Source organism: Acomys minous (assembly GCF_964271855.1).
Source record: "Acomys minous genome assembly, chromosome: 13".
Lineage (NCBI taxonomy): Eukaryota > Metazoa > Chordata > Mammalia > Rodentia > Muridae > Acomys > Acomys minous.
Window position 1 is genome coordinate 57,421,766 of NC_140495.1, and position 26,664 is coordinate 57,448,429.

The 26,664-nt window shown below is 45.1% G+C and overlaps 1 protein-coding gene across 7 annotated transcripts in view; it reads right to left on the reverse strand.

The window, feature by feature from the left end:
- Positions 1-26,664, reverse strand: part of VWA3B (von Willebrand factor A domain containing 3B) — a 185,507-nt gene that overhangs the window by 12,247 nt on the left and 146,596 nt on the right. For 6 of the 7 annotated variants that reach the window (XR_014773983.1, XR_014773984.1, XR_014773985.1 and 3 more), the window contains 4 exons: positions 22,702-22,752; positions 21,295-21,496; positions 6,604-6,715; positions 1,033-1,157 (listed from right to left, as the gene is read on the reverse strand). Coding sequence is in view for 2 of the 7 variants with exons in the window: in XM_084754603.1 (XP_084610729.1) it covers positions 1,033-1,157; positions 6,604-6,715; positions 21,295-21,496; positions 22,702-22,752 (490 nt within the window). In the remaining 5 variants the exon portion in view is untranslated. The remainder of the gene's footprint in view (positions 1-1,032; positions 1,158-6,603; positions 6,716-21,294; positions 21,497-22,701; positions 22,753-26,664) is intronic. The other variant, XR_014773982.1, reaches the window with a different exon arrangement.

The window sequence follows — 26,664 nt, forward strand, 5'->3', positions numbered from 1 at the left end:
CAGTTTGGGTAGGAAATTGGTATCTGGCAAGGGTTCGGGGACAGTCAGGAAGACGGTAAGGGTTCTGGAACTCAGAGATTGCTAGAAACAAAGACTGGCCTGTCTGGGGTGTTTGGTATAAAGAGATGGGGTCCATGTTGTTGGTGTCAGAAGGGCTATCCCCCAGACAAAGGAAAAGAGTGAGCTTGGTGAATGTCAGCCCCAAGTACAGCCATGGTATCCATGGTGAAGGTCACACACAGATATAGATGGTTTTTGCAAAAGGGCACAGAGAAGCTGCTGGGGACCTGTCAGTTAAAGTGCAGGCGGTGTGCTGTGGGTCTGGCTCAGGAAGTAGGAGCAGACCCCTTGGATGCCTCCCTGGCTTGCGCCATGCAGAAACAGCAGCACAAGTATTGGAAAAGCTTTCCTTCTGTACCTTGCCATCCCGTCTCGGTGTCAAGACAGTGGCAGGTGGATGAACCAGACACAGTGTGCTGCTTATGCATTTGTAATCAGATGAGAACATTTATGTCTGTCTCGCTTATGGAACGAGGCTCGGGCTAACCGCATTCCGTCATCACAGGTCGGCAGAGGCTGACTACAAGGTCACACACGTCACTGGTCCTATCACTGATGCACACAATGCAATTGTGCTCGTTGCCTGCAGTGGAAGCTTCAGGAGCACTGGGAGTCACACAACCCCCCACGCCCCGTGACAGGTGTCACGAGATTATTAGATGAGCCACTATATGCAGTGGCCAGCTTTGTAAGGGGGGCATCAGTCACAAGCAGAGAAATTGCCAGGTGATGGGGACTCTTCCTGCCAGAACAGTGGCTCCCTATCAGAGTCCAGGAGGGCCACATAGGTCACCTTTACCATCCTTTGTAATCCAAAAGCCCGTGGAACAGTCTAAAGCAGTGGTTCTCAACCTTCCTAATGCAGCAACCCTTTAATACAGTTCTTCACGTTGTGCTGACCACCGCCACCATAATATTATTTCTTTGCTACCTCAGAACTGTAATTTTAATTTTGCTACTGTCATGATGTACCTGAAGTCGTGGGCAGGGCAGGGCGCCCCCAACAGGTGTGATGAAGGAGATGGGCACGACCTTGGTATCTCCGTACCTGAAGTCTATCAGTGCGTGAGTGGCACTCACACACTTCTTCACAACCCCTGGGGGAATCAGAAGGGAGAGAACATGGTGACAGCGGCAGGTTTGCTCCACCCTGGGGGGTCTGTGCCGAGCCACAGCGCAGGCCTGCTTAAGTCAGCACACCCTTTTGACCCCTGCAGGAGGTAGGGGGAGTCGGACACAGTTTGATACCTTCCGCGGCTGTTCACAAAGTAGAGAAATAGAATGTTCTGGCTTCAGAGGAGTAGGGACACTCGCTCATTCAGCCTCAGTGATATCCGTGTCCGGCCGACTGTCGCGGGAACACCTTCCTACTGGGTACCGCCCATAACCAAACCTCTTTATCTATTGTTTGTTCAAGTCCTAGGTTCTATGTCCTGTAGAGACTGAGTGGAGGTATTGTTATACTGTAAGTAAAGAGGAAATATAAATGCCCACCTAAATCAGCTTTTCATTCTATATTAGATAAATGAAAAGGTCACCAGGCTGGACATAACCCATGGCTTTTCTAAAAAAAGAAAGAAAAAAAAAAAAAAAGAAAAAAGAAGAACAACAAATAACTTGTTTATTTATACTCAAAGAGATTATGTATATTTTTAAATTTTTATAATTTTATTTATTTAGAAATGGGGGTCTCATTTTGTAGCTCTGGCTGGCTTAGAACTCTTTATGTAGACCATGCTAGCCTCTAACTTAAATATCTGTCTGCCACTTCCCCCTAAGCATTGGGATTAAAGGCCTAGGCCACCATGTCTGGCCAATTTTATAACATTTTTCATGTATGTATATTGTGCTGAGGACTGAACACAGAGACTAGCACATTTAAGGTAAGCACATATAATTAATAAAGCATAGGGGTGGTCCAATGCCATTGGCACAGCAGTCTAGTCATCTTAAATCCTGAGTGGCTGCGGTCAAGCAGCTAATACAGGAAAGAGGGAATTCGGATAAAGGAAAGCTTGGGGTTAACTGGCCAGAAATCTGTTTAAAGGAGCATCCCCTGGCCCCTGATTTTTCTCCCCACTGTAACTTATACCTATGATGCAGGGAGGAAATCACCATGAATTTTGTGGTCTGAAATACTTCTTGTCATGGATCTGCCCAGTTTCCACAGTAACGATCTCCTTGCCTGCCAGCATCTGGACAGGGAAGGCGGTCTATCAGCTAGCCACTTCCACCTTGCAGGAAGCAGCCATTTCCTCCCTAGACAACCCACACGGATGCCTAGAATAGATGTGGCTACATGGGAGTCCCAGCTGTGACACCCCAGGGTATCAGCAGCAGCCAGCCGGGCTGAGGTTACACAGCGTAGACCCATCTCAGTCTGTGATGCTGCCTTCTGCGGATGGTATTCAAACCTGCCATCTTCAGGAGGAAGGACTGGGAGGCTTTCAACAGCAGTTACCAGGAAGAGCCACCAGTAAGATTGTCTATTAAAACCTGTTTGACACCTTTTAAGAAAGAGGATAAATTGCAAACTCACACCAGCCACATGGCCCAAGTTACTATCCCTACAGAGGACAGATGGACACCATGGCCTCTGGACAGATGGCACCTGAGTGACGTCACCCAGGTTGTCTTCTGGGCAGGAATACAGACTCACTCTAAGCTAAACCAAAGTGAGGAAGACCATTCCAGCAACTGCCGTTGTTTTTAATGCTAACACCATGAGCATGTACAGCAAAGATTAAATAATGAGGAGCTTTGTGCAGCGGCACACACCCTACATCCTGGCACTCGGGAGGCAGAGGCTGGTGGGTCTCTGTGAGTTTGAGGCCAGCCTAGTCCACATAGCAAGTTCTAGGCCAGCCAGAGCTACATAGTGAGACGGTAGCTTAAATAAAAAATAAAAGCAAAACAGCAAAAAGCACTACAGGCGTGTGTTGACCAAATGTGGCACGTGACTCTGGATTAGAATCTGTATTACAGAAAAGTGCAGGGCCACTGCCAGGCAAGCAACAAAAGTGGATGCCCGGAAACCTGCGGCGGTGACGTCAGACTCCCTGAAGGCTGTCTTTATTGTGCTGTGTTAGGAGAGCACCTGGGCTTTGAGAAATACAGTTGTGCTACCTAGCCCCTCTAACAGTTCAGAAAGGGCGTTTGTATGTGTGTTACTGTGGGTATATGTCTCTCTGTGTGTGTGTATGTCTGTATGTGTGTCTCTGTGTGTGTGTCTGTATGTGTGTCTGTGGATATGGGTCTGTGTGTGTGTGTCTATGTGTGTATGTCTGTATGTGTGTCTGTGTCTATGTGTGTCTGTGTGTGTGTGTCTATGTGTGTATGTCTGTATGTGTGTGTGTGTCTATCTGTATGTGTGTCTGTGTCTATGTGTGTCTGTGTGTGTGTCTATGTGTGTATGTCTACATGTGTGTCTGTGTCTATGTGTGTCTGTGTGTGTGTCTATGTGTGTATGTCTACATGTGTGTCTGTGTCTATGTGTGTCTGTGTGTGTGTGTCTATGTGTGTATGTCTGTATGTGTGTCTGTGTATTTGTGTGTCTCTGTGTGTCTGTGTATAGGGAGGGAAAATGAAAATGTAAAAAAATAAAAGACTCACAGATAATAAAGTGTGACAAAATGTTGAAAAGTAGTAAATCTGGGTAAAGAGAATTTAAGAATTCTCTATTTTTCTTTTAACTATTTTACAAATTTGATTTTTTTTTTTTAAAGAAAAACTGGTTCTGCAGGGGAAACTGCAGTCTCCAATTTAAAAAAAGATTCTTTGACTTTGAAGGGAGGGAAAAGGCACAGAATCTAAGTGTATCCTGCCCTCCTGTGCACTACGTTTGTTTATTAATTTTTACCTTTGTGACTGTATGTGTGAGTGCAGTGCGCATGTCTTGGTGCACATGTGGCAGTCAGAGGCCAGCCTCAGCTGTTGGTCTTTACCGTCTTGTCTCGCTTGTCTGCGATGCTGTGGGAGCCGGGCTAGCTGCTGCAAGTGGTTCTGGGATTCCTCTCTCTGTCTCTATCTCCCTGTAGGAGCGCTGGCATCACCCACATGCTCCACTGTGTCTGGCTTAATTCCAGTTCTGGGGACCTAACTCAGGTCCTCATGCTTGTGTGGCAGGGGTTCCCCCACCGGCCACGCCACAGACTGCCACCTAATTTGGTGGAGTCAGTGTTTACTGACCAGCTGCCGGTCAAAAGTACTGGTTCTGTAACTAAACTCAAACGTTTACTTCCTCCTCGTAGACTTATTTGAAGTCAAGTCGATCACAGCTGCAAATTTAAATGTTTCGGTTAGGCAGGTCCCATGCAGTTATTGGGAATAACATACTCAGTGGCTCCGAATACACATTTAAGAACAAATCACCACGTGGTCTTGGGTGCTTTAGGTGGCCCGTGGCGTTAGCCCTGTCTCTCTGTTCCCCAGTAGGGGCACACACAGCAGTGATGCGGGGAAAGGCTGAGCCATCCATCTTTCCCCTGGAGATCTGGCCAGCAACAGACCCCAGCCCACAAGCCATCCATCTTCAGTGCAGTCCTCTGCGCATCCCACTTAAAGGCAGATTCACATAGGATCCTCTCCATGGCTTAAACTCAGAAAATCAAGCTGCCTCGCCAGAAGTGGCCTCTCGTGATCCCGTCTCAGCTCCAAGAAGGGAAAGTCCGCATGTCTATGCGCCCACCGCCCAGCACAGCACTTTCCTGCTTCACCTATTTCAAGTGCCTGGCCCCCTGTTTCCTCGCATCCAAGCAACTCCAAGCCTGTTTTCCAAATTTCAAAGAAGACATCTTAGTCAATAGTTCTAGACGCACGCTGGCTAGAAGCCAAATATTTTGCTGATGTGATTTCTCACTGTCTAGAGAGATAATCTAATTCAATTTGATAAATGGCAAGGCTTCTGCACTTCAATTTTTCCTCCCTTACAGGCCTCTCTAGGTTTCCCCCCTGGGATTATCTTTTGCCTGATGGCCCCAGGTTCCGATGACGAGCCTTGTGTTGGTGTTTCCAGAATCTCTGTCTCCACACAGAGTCGCTTTCCAGACTCCAGTGTTTTCTCTAACACTTTCCGCTGGGCACCTCACAGGCCCTGACAGTTCGTATCCTGCACACATATCCGTGTCTTTCTATTCATACCACAAGCAGCATTTCTCCAGCCCCTCTCTCAGCTTTAAATGTAGCGTTCCGATGCCCGGAGAACAAAGTTCAGACTCCTTAAAAGTACCTATGGTGAGTGACCCCATACTTACCTCCGTGAAAAGCTTTTGTGGGGCTGGAGAGATGGCTCAGTGGTTAGGAGCACTGCCTGCTCTCCCAAAGGACCCGGGTTCATTTCCCAGCACCCACATGGCAGCTCACAACTGTCTATAACTCCAAGATCTGACAACCCCACACCAATGCACATAAATTAAAATTGAAAAAAAAAAAAACCTTTTGTGCCAGCTAGAGTCATCTGAGAGGAGGGAACCTTACTTGGGAAAATACCTCCATAAGATAAAGCTATAGTATGTGAAGGCTTTTTGTTATTTCTGTTGTTGAATTGTCTTCACAGTTGAGAGTGGGGTCTGACTTTCACACGTACTCTGGTGCCTCACATTTGACCATGTCCCCTGGATGGGGAGACCTGGTGGCACTCAGAGGAAGGATAGCAGGTTACCAAGAAGAGACTTGATACCCTATGAGCATATACAGGGAGAGGAGGTCCCCCTCAGACACAGTCATAGGGGAGGGGAGTAAGGGGAAAATGGGAGGGAGGGAGGAATGAGAGGATACAAGGGATGGGATAACCATTGAGATGTAATATGAATAAATTAATTTTAAAAATTCAAAAAAAAAGATAAAGCTATAGGCAAGCCTTGTGGGCATTTTCTTAAATAGTGATTAATGTAGGAGGGTCCAGCCATTGTGGGTGGAGCCACCTCTGGGCTGGTGGTTCTGGGTTCTCTTTAAGAAAGCAGGCTGAGCAAACCATGAGGAGCAAGCCAATAAGCAGCATTCCTCCATGGCCTCTGCATCAGCTCCTGCCTCCAAGTTCCTGTCCTGTGTGAGTTCCTGTCCCGACTTCCCGAAATGATGAACACTGATGTAGAAATGTAACCTGTATAAACCCTCTCCTCCCCAACTTGCTTTTGGTCATGGTGTTTCATCACAGCAATAGTGACCCTGACTAAGACAGCTTTATTGTTTCTCCGTGTTCTTTTGTGTTCCAGGTCCCAGGCAGAGTTGCTTTTCCATCTTGAGACAGTGTTGTTTCTCACCCCAAGCCCTCACCAGGTATTGTTTTCACTACTCACAAAGCCCCTTTCGCACCTCCATTCTGAATTCACCTGGCTGGTTCCTTCAGGAACCACATCTCCCAGGATGCCTTGGGGTACACCTTTCAAGTCAACTGTGCTAGTCTGCTTTTCCTGAAATGTGTCTCTTGAAGAAGCAGGGTAGCTTAGTGTGGCCCTTGAAACGTCAGTGTTCTGCGGAAAGCTCAGGGCTGAGCCCTCGCTCCTCAGGGTCAGGCCGTTTAGCAAATGAGTCTGATGGTTGTACCTGGGAAATAGAAGCCGTTCTCCTCACATCTGGCAATGACCTTCTGGCCTTTCAGGTAATCTATTTTTCTTGATTTCATTTGCTTTGTTGGATATGCTTGTAATTTCTGTTGCTGAAAAAGACCAGCGGTAAGAAGTGATGAGCAAAGGGTAATACAAAGAGTAAAATCCTAACAGAGGGAGCCTTGTGATCACCTCTGCTCATCGCATGTGTGCCACAGCGCGTTTGGGCACCTCTGTCTGTGTTAATTAAAGATCATGCTTTTCATAAGGTTAACTTCAGCGCTCTCTCTCTCTCTCTCTCTCTCTCTCTCTCTCTCTCTCTCTCTCTCTCTCTCTCTCTCTCTCTGTGTGTGTGTGTGTGTGTGTGTGTGTGTGTGTGTATTTATATATACACATATTGGGTTAGAGTGAAAGAAAAATTGGATAATTAATTGAAAAAAAGGGAAGCTTTTTAATAAATTATACCTACAACTAGAATTGCTAAGATTCTAGGTGGCCTCACAGTCAGCACACCACTTCACAACCATGGCCCAAGCTGCTGCCTTCCTAGAACCGAGAGGAAATTGTACCTTCAACCCACAGTGAGCATCTCTGAGGCCAGTGTGAAAACACAGGTGTTTATAGGAACACGGTGGCCTAGCCCAGCCTCTATGACAAAGATAAACCCTTAGAAACTCTACCCTCCCCATCACAGAAAAGAATCACACGGGCTAGTGACAGGATTCCTCAGCCCTCACTCCCCCTGGCTGGGAATCAGCCTACCAGAAAGCAATGGGCAGGACTTTCAAAGCTCTGGAAGAAAATTCCAAGCTAAGATTCTAAATCCCAGCAAACTATTAATCAAATCAATGGTCAGGATAAGCCTAAAATCATCTTTCTAAGAACAAATGCGTCCCTCCGACTCATCCTGTCATAGGAAGCTACCGGGAAATATCTTCCAGCAAAATGAGGGAGCAAAGCAAGAAAGCAATGCAGGACATCTGGGATGGGATGATTTTGAGGGAGCAGGAGGAGAGATCTCCAGGGCACAGCTGTGTAGGAAGTCTTTGGGAGTGGAGGGTAAGGACATAGGAATCCTAAATATACACACGTACATGCATACACACACACATATATGCACACAGATATATGTAAAATCACACACACAATTTAATGCATATAAATAATAATTTAAATACAGACTAAATTGTAGAATTTTACATAGCAAAGGACAAAAGTTAAAGAACTTGTTTTCTCTTGATACTCTTGGCAATCTTTAATTGTCTGACTATAAGACCTTCAAAGGAGTCACATGCTCCTAACCTATAGCTTATCTTGGTGTTGGACATATAATTATAACAATGCAGATGCTATTAAGGATTTTAAAAAATTTATAATGACTCTTTGGAAGTGCACCCCACCAACATGGTTTAGAAAAGGCAGCTTTAAGATGGTGGACGTGAAAGACAAAGCTCTGGCACAGCGGTGACCACCACGTGGAGTCGGGTGACCACCAAGTGGAGTCGGGTGACCACCATATGGAGTCAGGTGACCACCAAGTGGAGTCAGGTGACCACCAAGTGGAGTCAGGTGACCACCAAGTGGAGTCAGGTGACCACCATGTGGAGCCAGAAGTAAAGGAGAAATCTGATGCATCCAGAATACAGGCTTCAGCAGAGTAAATAAAATATGGCAAAATGCAAGTAGGAGAAGGGACTGATGACAGAAACATTACCACAGAGTGAAGGAAAGGCATTGCTTAAATAGGGAGAATCATGACATAGGGGAACAGTCAGATTTGAGCCAAAGAGCTAAAATCCAACCCTTCATGGGTACTGCTTAGAGGCGGGGGACCACTATCATCAGCATCGTCTCTACGCTATGTCAGCTGCTGCCAAATGAAGCAATATGATAGGATTATATGTTAAGTAGTCAGTTTCAGAGAAGTGAAGTATACACATGCAGAAAAGAAAAACACAGCAAATGCTCTGAGAGTTAAACTAAAAATTACACCATTGCCCATGACTCAGACCACCAGTCTACGCCTCGAGTGCTGTGAGGGCAGCTGGCAGGGAACTTCAGCCTTCTGAAACTGAACTGATGTGAGGACCACTGCCCTGCTAAAAGTCCAGAGGAGGAAAGGGAGTGCCTACAGAAGTTAAATGGTGCAAGCTTTATTAAAAATGTGCAGTCTCCAGCCAGGTATGATGTGGCACGCCTTTAATCCCAGCACTTGGGAGGCAGAGGCAGGTGGATCTCCATGAGTTTGAGGCCAGCCTGGTCTACAAAGTGAGTCCACGACAGTCAAGGCTACACAGAGAAACCCTGTCTTGAAAAACAAAAACAAACAATCAAAAAAAAACCAAAGCAAAACAAAAATGTTCATTCTTCAACAAAGAATTTAAAGCGAAAATGTTGAAATGCAATATTTAAGATGTCCATTATACAATAAAAATGAAACATGGGTAAACGATAAACTATGAACAATTCTTTAGGTAAAAGGTTACCAGTAGGTCTTAATACTGAGATGACCCAGATGTTACAGTGATTGACAGACTTTAAATCAGCAATGTAACCAAGCGCTGGAGGCAAGTATAAACACTTCTAAATAACGAAGAACTTTAAAAAAAAAACAGGGACATATAATGTTATTGTACAGGTTATATATAGAAATTTTAGAAGTAGAACATGCAGACAAACATTATGTCTACTGAATAACAAAACTGTCCTATTAGAGGAAAGACCAGTATACTTGAAGACAAACCAACAAAGGGCAGAGAGAAAACAACCAGATAACTCCTTTCTGGCCCAACTCAGTGACAACCTTACTGGGCAGAAGTCACATTTGGGAAGTTTCTGAAAGAACATAGGAAAAGGTCATTTTCTTACTTCCAAATGGTGTCACGTGAGTTAAAGTTGGAACAACTGTCTTGACTGTGTCTACTACATGAAGATGCTAGTGACATTATGTTACAAACATCAAAAGAAGCTTTTCCATCTAGTTATGACTCTGTGTGTGTAGAAGAGTATATGTGCACGTGGGTGTAAGTACCCAGAGAGGCCAAAAGGGGGTGCCAAATCCCCTGGAGCTGAAGTTACAGGCAGTTGTGAGCCACCTGGTGTGGGTGCTAGAAATTAAATTCAGACCTTTTCAAGAGTAATAATACGTGCTCTTAACCACCGAGATAGCTCACTAAACCAGTTTTGAAAAAGAATAATTTGAATGTTTTCCTCTTTTCTTATTTCAAAACCTACTATTAACTACAGCAATGAAGAAACCATTGCATTAAAAATGAGAGTCATGTGGATCAATGGGACACTACTAAAAGATCATTAGTAAGTTAATAATTGTGGCTAATTAATTTTTGATTTGGGGGAAATAATTTGATATTTTCTTAAAAAGTAAACTTACTATATGACAGATAAATAGTCATGTTTCACTAAGATAAAAGGAATCATATAACCATGTGAAGACTTACAAGCAAGAATTTATAACATCATTATTCATGAGGATAAAAGATATTCAAATGTCCATTAACTAGGAAGGGATAAACATAATGTTGTATACAATAAGATTTTACACAGCCACTTACACATGAACAACACCACAAAAGCAAATTTACAGACATAGAAGTTGATTAGTACTCTGGAGACGTGAGCAGATTTCACGATGATCGCTGGCAACTGTAATGGTTGGCTGAGTTGATGTGGCGCAGCCTGAAACCTGGGAAGAGAGTCTCAGTGAGGGGCCCTGTCCATTGAGTTGGCTTGTGGGTACGTATGAGGAGGGGAGGGCTGTCATGCCTGATCGAGTTCACTCATTTTGGAAAATCCAGCCCACTGTGGGCAGCACCATTCCCTAGGCATTGGATTCTAACCTGCGTAAAACTGGGAGAATGGAGCTGAGCCACAGGTGAGCGAGCAACTGAGCACGCATGAATTTCTCTCTGCTCCTGACTGTGGCTGTGACGTGAGTCTAGTTCTCTTTGGGTTCCTGCCACTGTGATTTTCCTTCAACAGTGGACTGTAAGCTGGAGCTGTGAACTGAAATAAAGCATTTCTACCCGAAATTGCTTTTTGTTGGGGGGTATTTTTTATCACAGCAAGGGAAACGAAGCTAGAAAAACTGTGTCAGTTTTACTGAAAACAACTGATATGAAATAGGTGAAATTTTATGACATGTGAATTATACTTTCACAAATCTGCTTTTTTGGGGATGGGGGGTGGGGAGTAAAAATAGAGGTTGGAGCCTTCTATCCTAGGATATTCTTTACTTTTTCTTTGTCATTATCATAGTAATTATTAGAGTGCCCATCAAAATAATTTTTCAGGTTTTCCTCTTCATGGACCTTCAAATATTCCCTTCTTCATGACACAGGCTACCAATCGGAAGTGTTATTCACTGTCGTTTTGAAGCTGGTGGGTTTTTGTTTTGTTTTGCAGTGTAAGAGCCATAAAACTATAGCCATGAATTTCCTGCGCTATAATTTTTTTTTTTGTAAATAAAGTGCACATCATGATTCTTTATAAGTCCATCTGCAGCTCTCACTTTGGGAGATCTGTGATTTATGATGGAGTTGACCATAAGCATATAGATAGCTTCAGCCAGCTCCTGGGTCATGACTTGCATTCAGTACATTTGAGTTTTGCTTGTTAAGTGGGCTGATCTCCACAGTGACCAATGTGATATGAGTGGGTCTTCGATAGTCATCTATCACTGTGATCTGTTTGCCGATGCTTTGGGGGTTCATTAAAAGGAGTACACATGCGGTTTACTTCTTCAGTGAGAAAAAAATTCAGAGATGGATCTTCAGAAGTGGGCAACCAGTGACATAAGGGTTTAGGTCTCTTCAGGGGCTTGCAGGATATAATCTCTTCCTCAGCTTTTGTGTTTCCTGTAGTCTTCAAAGGCGTGGTCTGAAATGTACAATGAGCACCTCTCGTTTGTTATGATATTCCCATCTAGTCAGATTTTCATGTCCATGCCTTCTTTGGAAGCTGTATGTTCACTGGCCCGATCAGTTTATCAGGGAGAATAGCCCGGCATCACTGGATGCTACTTCCTTACACCTGGGTAAACAAATTATGCCCTTATGGGAAATTCAGAACGACCTTCTGCAGGTTGAGAACAGCCTCGGGAGGATGAGTCTGCACCAGGACAAAGGCAAGCGGTCCCCAAGTGCTGCCAACCCAGCCACGTGAAGGGAACATCTCTTGACCTCCCTACTACCCTTTAGCTTCATGCTTCAGTCTAGAAAGCTGTGCCTCTGCACACCATGAGACAGTTAAGCCTCCTGTGTGCCGGGGCGTATGTGTTACTCAGATGGCCAGTACCAGAGCTGAGGACACGGGTTCCACAGATTTCTCACCAAAAGCATCTTGTAGGCAGAAGTCACGCTAAGTATCTTCATAGAATATTCTAGTCCCTGACAGACTAGAGCACATCAAGTTAAGTAAAGGGTGGCTTGAAAACCCTGCCTTGATGTAAGGTTTACAACCTCTGTGCTTCCTGACATTCATGTCCACATTGAAGACCAGCTGGCTTCCAGGGAGTGTGCCTGTCTCCAGACAGACAGCAATCTGCTATTCCAAAGATCACACAAAGCCAGGTGCGGTGGTGCACTCCTGTAATCCCAGCACTCAGGAGGCAGAGGCAGGTTTTTCCACTGTAGTTCCTCACTACTTGCCAGCTCATCTATTGTACACCGGCCTTTGACTCTTCACTCCTTCCCCCACATGGGCGGCAACAATGGGCAGGCAATGGTAGAAAGGCTGCTGGCTTCCATTTTAAACGCCAAGCTGGCCTCTCTAATGGCTAAACGTATCACCCGCTTCTAACCATTCTGGGACCTGACTGACACTGGAATACCAGCAACTCCCACTTGCTGCTTAGGTTTCCAACCGCTGCTCTCCCCACTGGGAGGAGCTCCTCTAGTCTACGCCACAGCACGCGACTCTGTGGGAAGGGCACTCGCAGGGCTTCCTTGGCAGTACCGTCCCACCTCAGCATGGCTGAGTAGCCGCGGCGAAGCGCGTGGCAAGGGCTTGTGCCACTGATGGTTTGCGTCACACAAGCAGAGCCTGAGCCTCCAGGGATGGAAGCGCAGACCTCAGGGCTCCTGGACAAGCTGTTCTTTCAGCTGTGACCCTAGCCACTGCCTTTAGAGATGCTCTGTGGTCCAGGCCAAAGAACCCCCAGCCAATCTCATCCTTGTCTTTACCTCAGCCAGGCGCATGGGCAGAACACAAACCAAACCCTGGTTTTTACAAAGAAAGCCACAGGATGAGAGCATCGAGAAACAGAGAGACCAGGAAACACTGGCTGACACGTCTCTAAATATACCATATTTTTCGGACTATAAGACGCACCTGACCATAAGACGCACCCAGTTTTTAAAGCAGTGAAACAAAAGAAACAGTAAAAACAGCAATTGGACCATAAGGTGCACCCTAATCCCTCTAGTCTCCATTTCAGAACTTGGATTAAGAATGCTGGAGAGATGGCTCAGAGGTTAAGAGCACTGGCTGCTCTTCCAGAGGTCCTGAGTTCAATTCCCAGCAACCACATGGTGGCTCACAACCACCTATAATGTGATCTGACGCCCTCTTCTGGCCTGCAGGTGCACATGCAGGCAGAACACTATACATAATAATGAAATAAAATCTTCTAAAAAAAAAACAAAAACGAATGATCACTATCCATTTTTGCTCTTTGGAATCACTGATTTCTACCACACAGAATGCTAAACCCGGCCCCAGCAGCAGCCTCGTTTGCTTACCAGCCCCTGCTTTGCCCTTCGGTCAAGGAAGTCTGTGACTGCTGTAATTAAGGTAATGCATCGATCGCCAGTGCACTTTGATCTTTCTCTCTAGGGTTCCCAATTATGAGAACTGAAAATTTGCAAACTGTCTTTGTGAATAATTCAACTTGGTGACTAGGACAGAGCCAGTGTGGTGCGTCCCCGCTGCTCCCCTCATCAGATTTCCAGGGTCTTCCTTCAACCCTAAAGACATCCAAGGTCTTCACTCTTTTAATGTGCTCTGGAGAATTTAAAAAATGTAGAGGAAAATGTGAGGAGGAGTGGACTCCTGGCAGGCTCTGGGAGTCCACTGACTGTCCGTGGGGTGTTAGATAGTTTCAGTGTGAATTCTCTTTCAGGGCATTTGCAGTTTTAGCAGAAGGTAAATATTGTGCCCCCCCCCCAAAAAAAAAAAGCAGCTCTGAGCAGAATTTTCTTAGTCCTGGAGAGAGAAAACCAAGTCTTCTCACAAAAGTTTTCTCTAAATAGCAAATTTGCCCTTGTGCTTAGGAGGAGTTTTTGTCCTTTGCCTTTCAGTTGTTGTGGGTGCTTAGCCTGGCTTTGAAAACCAGAGGGAGGTGGGGGGGGGTCTTTCCGGATATAGGAATCTCTGCCCCTCCTCAGGAAATGGGGTACCTTTAGGAAACTGTGAGAAATGAAGGTCCCCTATGCCTCTCTGTAGGTTCACTGTCTTCCCAACCAAGGTGAATCTCCTGTGCACCCTGATGAGTGACTTGGCTACTATGACACTCAGGGAAATGTTACCCTTTGTCCCCTCCCTGACACCAGGGGCAGCTCTGGGCTCCGGAGGATACAACCGCTAAAGGCAGGACCTCCAACCCAGTGCTTTTAGCAACTTCAAAGGCTGTCATGAAAAGAGGACTGTTCCTGTTTGCTTCTTAAAGGGAAAAAAAATCAAAGAAAGAAAAAAAAACCCAAAATATCTTAAATACTCAATGCTGAAAGTTACTGAGGCTCAGAGACCTGCCACGTGGGTATTACTGGTGTCTCTTTTGTGTCACTGCCGGGCATGTGGCCCAATACTAGTGTCCTGTTTTTTATATATTTCTCACATAACATTATTGTGCACAAATAAACTCTGAGTCTTTAGGCAAAGTTCTCAAGGGTACTGTCTCTACCCACTCACCCCCTAAATATTTTCTCTGCTGTCTCCCCTGAGGGCCCTGCTCTGTGTAGTCAGACACATCTCCCCGGCAGTGAGTAGGCCCGTTTCCCTCACTAATTCTGAAACAGCAAGCATTGGTTCTAAGCCCTTCCCCTCCCCTTGGTTTCTATAGCCTCCACCATCCTTGCTGTTGTTGCTCTCTGGTGTTCCCGTGTTTCCTGTTGACCGACTTGGATACCCTCACCCAGATATAAATCCTTCATTGATGCTCCTCTGCTTGGACCAGCTGAGTGGGATTTCTGTCTGCCTGGGCTCTGCTGATGTGTTTTCCATACTCAGTTCTTTTCCTCCAGACAATTGGGTAACAGCCATCCCCAAGCCTGCTTACAGTGCTTGGGCAGCATCTTTGCCTAGGCACACAGGGCACCTTAGAGGTGGAAGAGGGTTTGAATCCAGCAAGACTCTCCAGCAAGCAGGAAGCCTTTAGCTGTAGTATAAAGTGACAGTGTGGCTGTGGCTTTTGCCTCCTTAGGGATCATCAGAACAAGATACCAGCCAGAGTATTTCTTTTGGCCAGTGGTATTTGGGGTGTGTGTGTGTGTGTGTTACACATGTTCCAGAAAGTAGCTCACATTGCAGTGCTCTCTGGGGACAATGTGGCTGGTTTTCATGTGTCATTCTTTCTTAGATGACAATGCCATCACTGCATAGCTCAGACTTGTGACCTTCCGATCTTCACACGAGGCGGTCTTACCCTACCAAAGGATGTACATAGTGCTAGGGAACTAGCTTCCTAGCAGATCCTGATGTCATCAGAGCACACTGATGTTTTCATGGTGGCATGAGAAATGCTCACCAACCGGGCTAAGGGTGATGTCTCTTATCCTCAAAAAGGGAATCTGAAAACTGTAGACAAAATGGACTCTAATGCATTAATAACAACTGATCCCATTACTATCTTCGAGTGAAGGAACAAAGACACAATTCTCACTCCACAATGAAAATATCAGTCTGTTCTGGTGACATCTGGATCTGTATATATTATACACACACACCCACACACACCATGCACATATATGTATACATGTGTACACACACACACACACACACACACACACACATTATATATATATTTCAAACAATTAACTTCTAGGTCTCCCTAGCCAGCATTCCTTCACACACAGTGTCCAGTCACAGCCTAGTGTAAGGTCCTCATATTCAAATGGTCTCTTGCAGTTGCACCCAACCTCACTCATGCCACACACACCCCGACCATGTAAATTTTCCTAACGCTTTACTCTGGAAAGTTTTTCATAAAGTAGCACACCGAATTCACCATTCGTAAAATCCATGGACTCCAGATGCCTCATTTGTCATGCCTTTGAGAAGCAAACACATGTGGCCAGCTGTGTGGGTAGATCCCCAAGGCTCTGTCAGGGTTGTTGATGACAGACTGTCACAGCTTTAAAAAGATTTCATGCCTCTAAATCACCCAAGGCGGTCAAGGCTGTGGGGATAAAGAGGGCTTTGGATCTTTGTAGTTGTGGATTCTGGAGACTTTGCTATGGGAACAGTCTGCACTTCTTAGGAAAACGCTCAGAACTGTGAACACCTGAGCCCCATAGACTGGGCTCCCATGGAGCCTACAGAAATTATCACCAACTATCTAATTTACTGATGCCCCTCACAGCTCAGCTTTGAGGGGGGGGGGTGCAGGCTTAGCAAGGGAGGGTAAACCCTGTGGCCATGGCAACAAGGTAGTGCTGATGAGGGGAGTTTTCAAAAACTTCAGACTAGAGGTTTCTTTACAAGGTCAGCGAGCCAAGCATCTACCCCTGGAGACAGCATAAAACTGGTGGGTTCTGGGCCTCAGGGGAAACCCTCAAGCACTCAAGCACAGAGTGTGCAGGATGTCTGACAGAGCACTAAGAACGATGCTTCTCTTCCGCAGCCGGCCAGACACCGTCATTGGAAGCCCGAGGGTGAAAGGCAAGCCAAGGATCCCTGTATGCAGTGTTTACAGCATCTTACCTTGTCATCAGAAAAGCCAAGCTGCTATCCCAAGTGCAAAAGCCAAAGGGATAGCTATGGTGAGGGGCAATCTGCTGCAGCAGAGGGTGTGGGAAAGCCTTAGGTGTCCAAGTGTGATCACGAATACCAGACTGGGCCGAGCAGAGTGGCCACAGCCTTCGGAACACACGTGGGTATTTCTCATAGATCCCATTGGAAGGAACTTTGATTGTTATGGCTACACATTATCAGTAAACTCTGGGGAATCTTAGGAGCTGAAGGTTTCTTCTTCTCTAACTTATAGTCATTGTTCCCAGTCATTGCCCTTTGCTGACAGATTTAAAGCGAGACTATGCATATGTACGAAGAGGTCAAAGTGATTTGTGTGGGTGGTGGATTTTTTTTTTTTCACTGCAGGATCTTAAATGGGCCTGTAACCTGGCCTTTGCTATCTTCAGCTTTGCTCCCACCAAAGTTTTTCACTCTGGATCTTGTGGCCTAGTAGTGGGCTATGAAATCGAATTAGTTGACATGAAAATATAGAATTAAAATCACCTCATAAATATTATATGTAGTAATAAGTATTGTTTTAATGGGGCTGGAGAGATGGTTCAGCAGTTAAGAGCACTGGCTGCACTTCCACTTCCAGAGGTCCTGAGTTCAATTCCCAGCAACCACATGGTGGCTCACAGCCATCTATAATGAGATCTGGTGCCCTCTCCTGGGGGGCAGGCATACATGCAGTCAGAATACTGTATACATATATAATAAATAAGTAAATCTTTTTTAAAAAAGAAGCAATGTTCAGAATTTTCCATTGCAGAAGGTGATGATAAAAAATGAGAGGAAAAAAGGTGGAGAGAAGACGTCAAATGCTCCCCTGTATTCAGTTCCGTGCTGGGCATGTAGGGCTGCCTCCATCAGAGAGGACGAGCCTTGTAACCCTGTGTGGAGACAAATCAATGACGGGGAAGGCTTAGTTATGAATGCTGCGAGAGAGTAGCAGGGAATCCACAAATCCATGGCATGTTATGCAGACTAAATATCTTCCCCTACGCTTGCCTATGCCTCAAGCTCTGGCCATCATTTCCCCTTGCCTTCCTGACAAAGACCGGGGAACTAACGCCTCTTCCTATGTCCTGTACTGGCTCCCTTGATGTCTCTTCGCCAGACTTTTGCTCCTGCTTTTCCATGGCTGTCCTAGATGATGTCACTAATGAGCTGCTTCCTGCTAACTTGAACAGCCTTCAAATGCCATCCTGTACAATGTTTTAAAACTCACTAAATGGGAACACATAAAGATATACATGCAGACACATAAACACATGTTTTAGACAAGGCTTCTGTTATTGGTTCTACTGCTGTAAAGAGACACCATGACCAATGCAACTATTATAAAAGAAAGTGTTCAATTGGGGGCTTTTGATTAGAGGCTTAGTCAAATATCATCATGGGGCAGGGGGCATGGCTGAGGGCTTTATCCTTATCTGCAGGGCTAAAGGAAGAGAGAGAAACACTGGGCCTGGTGACACACTCCTCCCAACAAGGCCACACCTATACAGACAAGACCACAGCAACTCATCCTTCTAATCTTCTCAAACAGTTTCACTCCCTGGTGACTAAGCATTCAGATGTATGAGACTGTGTGTGTCGGAGGGGGGGAGGCATTCTTATTTAAACTACCATAGTGTCACTATGCAAGCCTAGGCTTGCCTAGGACACATGAAGTAGACCAGGCTGCTTTGAACTCACAGTGATCTGCCTGCCTCTGCCTCCTTGGGTGCTGGGATTCATGGCATGAACCACCATGCCTGGCTATTGGTAATAATTCTAGTCATGGAAGGAGCACAAAGTTAGTGCATGCTGGATATATTTACAGTGCCACCTACTGTCTGGAGGACTAGATGTTGCTTTGTAGGTTGGTACTTTGATCTTTCAGTTTTGAATTCAAGGAAACTCTAAAGCTCAGAGAGGCTTGGCGACAGTAACATCTTAGTGGAGTCTGTCTGACAGCCAGGCCTCTGAGCCACCTCCCATGTGCTCTCACACTGTAGCTCTTTGTTTGAGCCTCCTGTTTCTCTATGTTTTCTGTCTTGGTCTCTTTCATTCTCTCCCCTACCTGCATCCTGGTACCACAAATGTTTCCAAACTTGTCTGCAACCCAGTCTTTCTCCTGAGCCTCCAACATTTTGTTACTGTCTTGCCTCTGCTGGGTGTCCTGGGAGCACTTCAGAGTTAAGCAAACTGGGAGAGAATTATCTTTTCCTAAACCTCATTTTTGCCGTTACATGGTATCACTTTAGGAGACCCCCAAGAAGGCTGAGGATGAAGCAGGCCTGTGACCACCTGTGCCGAGCACACTCCCGCTCACAGTGAGGGACAAGCAGCTCCGAACTATGAAATTATTGAAATTCATTTTATCTTCACTTTATGGAAAGGGAATGGAGAAGTAGAACAATTAGTCCAATTAATTCATGGCCTATAAACAATGAGCCTCTGGCTGTCAGTTTTCCAAACAAGCTCATTAGCATACACTATCTTTGCCCTCAATTCATAAGAGGTTTCTTTGTACTCTATTCATAACATTTCCTACTGAAAACTTGATACAAAGCATAAATAAAATGCTATCAAATTTCCCTGTTAGGCAGTGGTACACCCTAAGTGGTGCACCTCAGTCGGAATGAGAAAATCCATCAGGGCCCAATAATTCTCTCTCCATCCAAACAAGGGCAGGGCTTAGTCTGTGGTCCAGGTACTGCGGGTACATACCATCCATGTGGAACCTTAGGGGCACTCGCAAATATTTGCATTAGTAAGCACAAGGATGAGAAGGCAGGAGGAGGCGGGGAAGGAACATATTTTCAGGGAAAGGTGGTGGTTCACGTTTTGTCCTCTGGATTCTTAGCTTCCCTTTGGCACCTGCCAGTCAACAGAGAAATGTCGGCACCCAGAGGAATCCTTAAAGGAAGTGGTGGATAATTCTCAGGAAGTCTTTTTGAACATTAAAAGCTATCTGATGCTTTGTAATAAGATTTTTGTATTCTGCACAAGAAGTATAGCTTCTTCCACCAAGAGAGAAGGAAAGTGTAATCTGTGGAGGAAAAACAATAAAAGCCAAGGGGCTGGCGAGATGGCTCAGCAATTAAGAATGTGTATTGCTTTGCAGAGGACCTGAGTTCGGTGCCCAGCACACATATCGGACATGACGCACACATGCAAAAACCTACCAGCAGATACGCATGGATATGAGTAATCAAAAACAAAAACAAGACTCTAAGGTAGTGGCTGTGGAGCTAAAACCAGGGAAACTGTCTCACCTGACAGATGCTGAAACTGACAGAAAGGAGCCCTGAAGGTCAGTGGTCTCAGAAAGGTTTTCAGACCTTTGTTTGGTGCTATCTGGAAACTATTTGGGCCTTAGTATGGCTCTCGCTGGACTATCCCACATCTACAAGCACCTACGTGCAGCCAGGAAGGAGTGCTGTATCCAGGAACAGCTACTTAACAGCCCTGGGGTCCATGCCCGTGGTCCTCGAATGCCACTCCCGAGATGGCATGCTAGCAAAATGACTCAACTGTACATACCAGGGGACTCATAAAAGCATGAGGAAGTGCTGGGTATGGTGGCGCACGCCTTTAATCCCCGCACTCGGGAGGCAGAGGCAGGAGGATCTCTGTGAGTTCGAGGCCAGCCTGGTCTACAAAGTGAGTCCAGGACAGCCAATATGATACAGAGAAACCCTGTCTCGAAAAACTAAAAAAAGAATTAAAAAAAAAAAGAGAGAGAAAGAAAAAGAAAAAGAAAAAAGCACGAGGAAGAGGCTAAAACTGAAAACAAAAACAAAACAAATGAAAGCAATGCAAAAGGAGACAGTTCAGTGAAGAGTTAAGTACATCATGTGTATGTGTGTATGTATGTATGTATGTATGTGTGTGTATGTGTGTGTGTATGTATGTATGTATATACGTATCCACCAATGATGTTGGTCAGAAGACTCAGCAAAACCCACAGAAATTCTATGAAATATGCTAAATTCAAGGAAGAATATAAAATAATTACAGACATTCTAACTATGGAAAAAACCCCAATTTATTTAATGAGGAGAAAAGACCAATAGGAAACACTCTAAAGGTGCTGACTAGGCAGCGAGGGGAAGAGTTGGATCAGTTGGTGAGGGAGGAGGGCTCCCCCTTTCTGAGGACTAGGGGACTGGGATGGAGGGAAGTGGGAGGAAGGGTGGGGCAGGAGGAGATGAGGGAGGGGGCTACGATCAGGATGTAAAGTGAATAAATGAAATTTTAAAAGTGACATTTTTGTGGGCTTTCAATACTAAAAACCTAAGTGCCCTTTTTATTTAACAACAACTTAGCATACTTTAATACTATTATATACATATATATATAATTTATATATAAGATATATTTGCTATATATTTTATATACAAGAAGTATATATGTTGTGTACACACACACACACACACACACACACACACACACACACACACACACACACACAAATGTTGAAAGAAATGTGAAAACCTAGCCAAGACAACATAAAGATAAGTAATAAAATCTGATGCTTGAATTAAAGTTCAGGCATCTCACCGAGATAAAAATGCCACTATTTGGTTTTGTGTTTCCATTGAAAAATACCTTATCCTAAAAATAAGATTTTAAAATCAAATAGCATTTCCTTGACGTGGTAGGTGGGAGAGAGAGAAGGAAGGTGCAGGCAGAGCTGCTGAGGACAGGGCAACGCTGCTGCGGGACCCACCTCCTCCAGCGCCTTGCTGGTGCTGTTCTTCCTGGCAGCCTCCTGCAGTTCCATGGCTTGCTGGATGTACATTTTCCCAACCAAGATTTCATTTTCCAGCAGCGACAGCTCTTTCAACGAAATGGGCCAATTGAGCCGTTCCAGGGCTTTGTTTAAAACTGCTTTGTTTTCCAGGTACTGTATGGGCTTGACTGCATCCAACCTGAGAGGCAAAGAAAGAAGTCAACAAAATGAAAAGAAAATAAACATAAGAAGAAACTGATTCATCCAGTTTCTCAGTAAAGTCCCTGAGATTCACCTTGACAGAGACATTAGATGACAGAGTGCTGGCTGTGCTCTCACGTCCACCTCTCCAACCACCAACACTCTCACTTCCCAAGACTAGTTATAATTAGAAACTGCTCTTGATGGCTGGAAAGCAAGCCTGGGCACCGCACAGAGCCATTTTGGTCATGATCACGTTGCTGTGTGATGGAGGTCCCTTGATTCCATCAGGGAGTGAGGCAGCCATCTTGGATTACATTCATGCGGGGACCAGCTGCCTAAGGACACATTGACCAGCATGCTTACCTGGAGGCAAGTGACATATTATCATACTTGGTGTTTCTGTTGCTTTGGGACAAAGTCTCCCTATGCAGCCCAGGCTGGACTCAAATGCATGAGTCTCCCCAGCACTAAGATTATGGGCAAATGCCATGCCCATCTGACTTTGTTTTTTTGTTTTGTTTTGTTTTGTTTTTTAAAGTAGGACATCAGCAATGTTTGTGAGGGCACAGAGATAGGAATGCACGCACAGTGCTGGTGGAAACGTGAAGTGGCGTGGCTGTTGGCAGCAAGCCTGGAGCCTTCTCAAAAGCTTAAGCATAGAAGTGCTATGTGCTAAACCCACTCCTCACTACACATGCTTGAAAAAATAAAAGCATGTTCTTAACAAAAAAGTCCCCCACAAGTGAGCAGAAAGCAGAAACAATGGAAAAGTCCACCAGTGGGAGTAGACAGTCAGGGGTGCGTGTGACGGAACTTCCTTAGTGAGTGCACACATGTACACATGTGCAATCATGCTACGACATGCATGAGCAGTGAAAGCATTACATTTTACTAGTAAGTAACAGAAGAGGGAAACGGAAGTGCTGCTTGTCCTGTGCTTTCTTTCACGCTATGCACCAAGGACAAACAGAGTCATGGAAACAGTGTAGCCTGGAGCTGGGAGGGGGGAGGGGAAGCTAGAGAAAAGAGCAATGGGGAATGACTGCTTTATGGGCGGAGTAGTCGTCCTTTTCTGGGGTGATGCTTATTCGGCGGTGTTACACACTGAATACCACTGGACCGAGGCTTTGGAAGAGTTGGTTTTGGTTATGAAAATTTCATTGGCACTTCAAAAACTGAGGTAGGAATGGGGTAACTTACTTCTCTTTTTCCTCTTCAGACAGAGCTTGCCAGACAATTTTATTTAAACGTCTGTTGAAAACAAAAAGCGGTAACAACAATTTAGGAGCAATAATTTGTTTTAAGCAAAACGTTGACTTCAGGCTCTGAGGGGGGTTGCCAGGGAAGCCCGAGCCACCTGCCAACCTATATTGGACCATGCCACTTGCCGCGGCTCTCAGCCTTCCTCATGCTGTGTGACCCTTTGATACAGTTCCTCATGCTGTGGTGACCCCAAACCTAAAATTATTTGGTTGCTACTTCATAACTGTAATTTTGCTACTGTTATAAAGAGCAATGTAGTTATCTGATATGGGACCCCCAAGGGGGTCGCAGCCCACAGGTTAAGAGTCACTGACACATATCCATCCTAAGCATCTCTGAGGAAGCTGTGGCTGGGTAGGAGTTGTATCAAACACTAAGGAAGCTTCTCATTGGCTGTCAAGATGGTGCAGCTGGTAAAGATGCTTGACTATGAGTTTGATTTCCCAGGACCCACATAATAGAAAATGAAAATTGACTCTCTCAAGTGGTCTTCTACATATGCACTGTGGATTATAGCATGCACGTACACACACACACACACACACACACACACACACACACACACACACTGTAATTCAAAAATATTTTAAAAATAAGTTTCAGTTCATACAGATTGAACCACTCTTATCTTGCCTTCTACAGACACCCTTCTGCCTGGATTGTGAGAGCAAAGGGAGTTCATGGGGGCTCTAGGCCATATATTCAGGATCCATGCTATGAATCATCCAGTCAAGCCACCTTGTTTTCTAAATGGCACCACAAAGATGGGCAGCCAGGAGAAGCCCCTCACGCATCCATCTGGCTAGCTGTCACCCTGGGAGCTTGAAGTCTCTCCCTGACCACAGTCTCAGAGAGAAGCCATCTGCCCAAGAGGACAGGGAATTGCATTAGTGGCTCCTTTCCTTGTTACCAACCAATGATGGTTCTTTCAATGGGTCAGCCCAGTGTGTGACGCCACGCCACTGCCCAGGGCTTTGTGAACAGCAAGCAGGCGGCGGAACACTGGCTCCTGGGCTTGCGGAGTAGGGAACATTGTTTTCCACAGAAAGCACTCTCTTCTGGCCACTGAGGCCAGTTGGCATCAGAGAGCCGACAGCACCCAGAGAACACAGTTTGAGTAGAGGTGCAGGTCTGTCCTGCTTGTCCGTCATCCCCTGGAGGAGCCGGGGAGGCAAGACAAGGATGGCTCGGATGGGAGAGGAGCCACAGGACTAGGATGACACCTCAGCTTCTCTTGCTCCTCTGAGACTTTGGGCTAGGGTCAACTCAGGATGACGAGCGTGTCCCTTCCTGGTGTAGTTATGAGGACTCTGAGCTGGCCCGTGAATTGCATATGTGTCATATCTGACACTGGCAAAGTCTCTTAAGTGATGGCAAAAAGTCAGGAAGATTGAGGGCTGGAGAGCTGGGTTGGCTGTTAAGAGTATTTGTTGCTCCTACAGTTCCAAGTATCCATGTGGTGGCTCACAGACATCCATAACTTATTTCCATCGATTCTCATGCATTTTTTTTTTACCTCCAAGGGCATCGGGCATGCATATATATTCAGGCATACCACTCATAACTATAAAATAAAATCAACGGATTTCAAACACAAAAAGAGTCAGGAGGAGGAACTGGGCCAGCTAGTGGTTTGGTCTATGCTTGAAGGTTTAGCTCTTTGGGCTCTGCTAGGAAATTGGGTTTCTTTAGACACTTGGTTCATACAACAATGATCAGTTGTTACTTCTAACAGTGTTTGGTTGTCTGTGCTTGTCTTAAAACACATTCAACATTGTCTTCTATTGAAACTGGAAAGCGGACTCAGTGTGGCATGGAAGCCGGGCGGGTAGAAAAGAGCTTTAGGGCAACACAGAGCTGAGGTCAAGCTCAGCACCCAGCCCTGCCCCCACCCCACGCCCTGCCGCTACGTGCTCCTGTTTGACAGACTCCTCTGCAGCTTGGCTTTCTCGGGCATGAAACAAGGCTAACAGCACCTGAAGAGGAAAGTATTGGTATAAAGTTACCAGGAAGACCTCGATGTTCCTCTCCTCTGGGTGGATCAGGAGACGGGCGAGCCCAGAAACACAGAGAGACCATTGGTGATGCAGGTCCAATTCGATAGCATGGATTGAATTTTAACTCAACCTGTTAGAAAATATTTCCCAGGGACACAAATTCCTAACATCTGTGTCCCCTTCTTGTCTACGTGTGTTGCTAAAATTGCAGTGCTTTATTGAGTTGGTGGAATGATCATGGCAAAGCCACCAAGAGTATGTGGTGAGCGCTCTTCAGGGGCACAGGGAGGGCACTGGATGAGAAGGGCCTTTTTCTAGCTGGTCCAGCCCCTTAATTCTGGCTGCTGGTTTCCATTCACTGGCTTGCAGTGGCTCTAACTGTAGCAAGAAATGACTTGTCTATAAAGCCATGTGTAACTATTGGCACATCATAAATCTGACCAGCAGCAAAGAGACTACCTTAAACAGAGTCGTCTAAGCACGGCCCCAGAGCCAGACTAGAGCTGAGATCTCCTGTGGATTTGAGGGCTGTGATCTTGACTCTGGCAATCAAAATAAGCTGCAAGAAAAATACTGCCTCTGAATTCAGAGAGCCCTAGAAACGTTCAAGCTTATATTTAGATATATAAAACCCAGACTCTTGAAATACTGGAACAGAAGGATGCCCATCCATGGACACTGTCCAAAATAGCTCATTTATATCCTGTGAACTTCCATTTGCTCGGTCATCCTAGCCTGAATGGACCTATGGATGTATAACACCTTTTATTTTCAAAGTGACATTGGCTTACTTGGGGGGAAACATCATAGAGACATGATAGTGAATGTGGGACAGTGTATGTGTCAATTACTCATCATTTGTACACGATGAGGAAGTTGCACAAGGACAAAATAAAAAAAATAAAAGGTAACTGGCATTTACATAAACAAAATTCTTCAGTACTATTGAATTCAAAGGCTCAGGAAGTTTTGTTCTGTATAATATTGTTCTTATTAATTCTATTAAACTAATATTAAGCAACATAAACACCAAGGCAATAAACCCAACATCAATTAAATAAATAAACTTAAATATTAAACAATGATCAAACTAAAGCTAATGTCATCAGTGCAAGCATTATTATTACTGAGAGTACAAGTTGAATATCTCTTATTCAACAATTTTGGGGCCATGAATGTTTGGGATCTTAGATTTTGAAATATATCTGCACATACATAATGAAACATCTTAAAGATGAGACCTCAAGTCCAAACACAAGATTTAGTTAACATTTTATCTACTTTATACACACAGCCCAGAAGTAAATTTATATACAATTAGTGGTTCATGCCCCAATATTTTAACTGTGCTCTTTCACGTGAGATTTGGAACGGAATTTACCATGTATGGCATTATTATGGGCACCCAAAAACTTGGGGGCATGTGAGTTGGAAGTTTTAGTTTTTGTTCAATTTGTGGCAACATTACTCTTCTCAGGTTAGCCAAAGATTGCTTGAGAGATACTTGTGAGGACAAACCACTGACTCTGTTTTGGCTTTTCCCTCAAGAGAACGCTGTCTGGCCTGGAAATAGGGGTCTCCTTCCTGTCTGAAACCCTCAGGAAAAGGTCAGCATGGTAGAAAGAGCCAACGGCCTCCTGTGCTGCACACAGTTATGGTTATTTTAGGGTCAAAGGATTCAGTGTGGGAGATCCACACGTAGTGCTTCTTCTGAGTGATTTGTACCATCCTCCCAACACCCCTGTGGCGGGTTCTGTGAATAAGTTACCTGCTGTCAGGGATGTCTCGGCATCAGGGCTAAGGATGAACCATGCAAGCACTGTCTGACCGCCAAGCTCTAGCCTGTGGCTCGGAACCAGATGTTTATAACCAAGTGATTACAGAACTCAAATAGATGAATTAT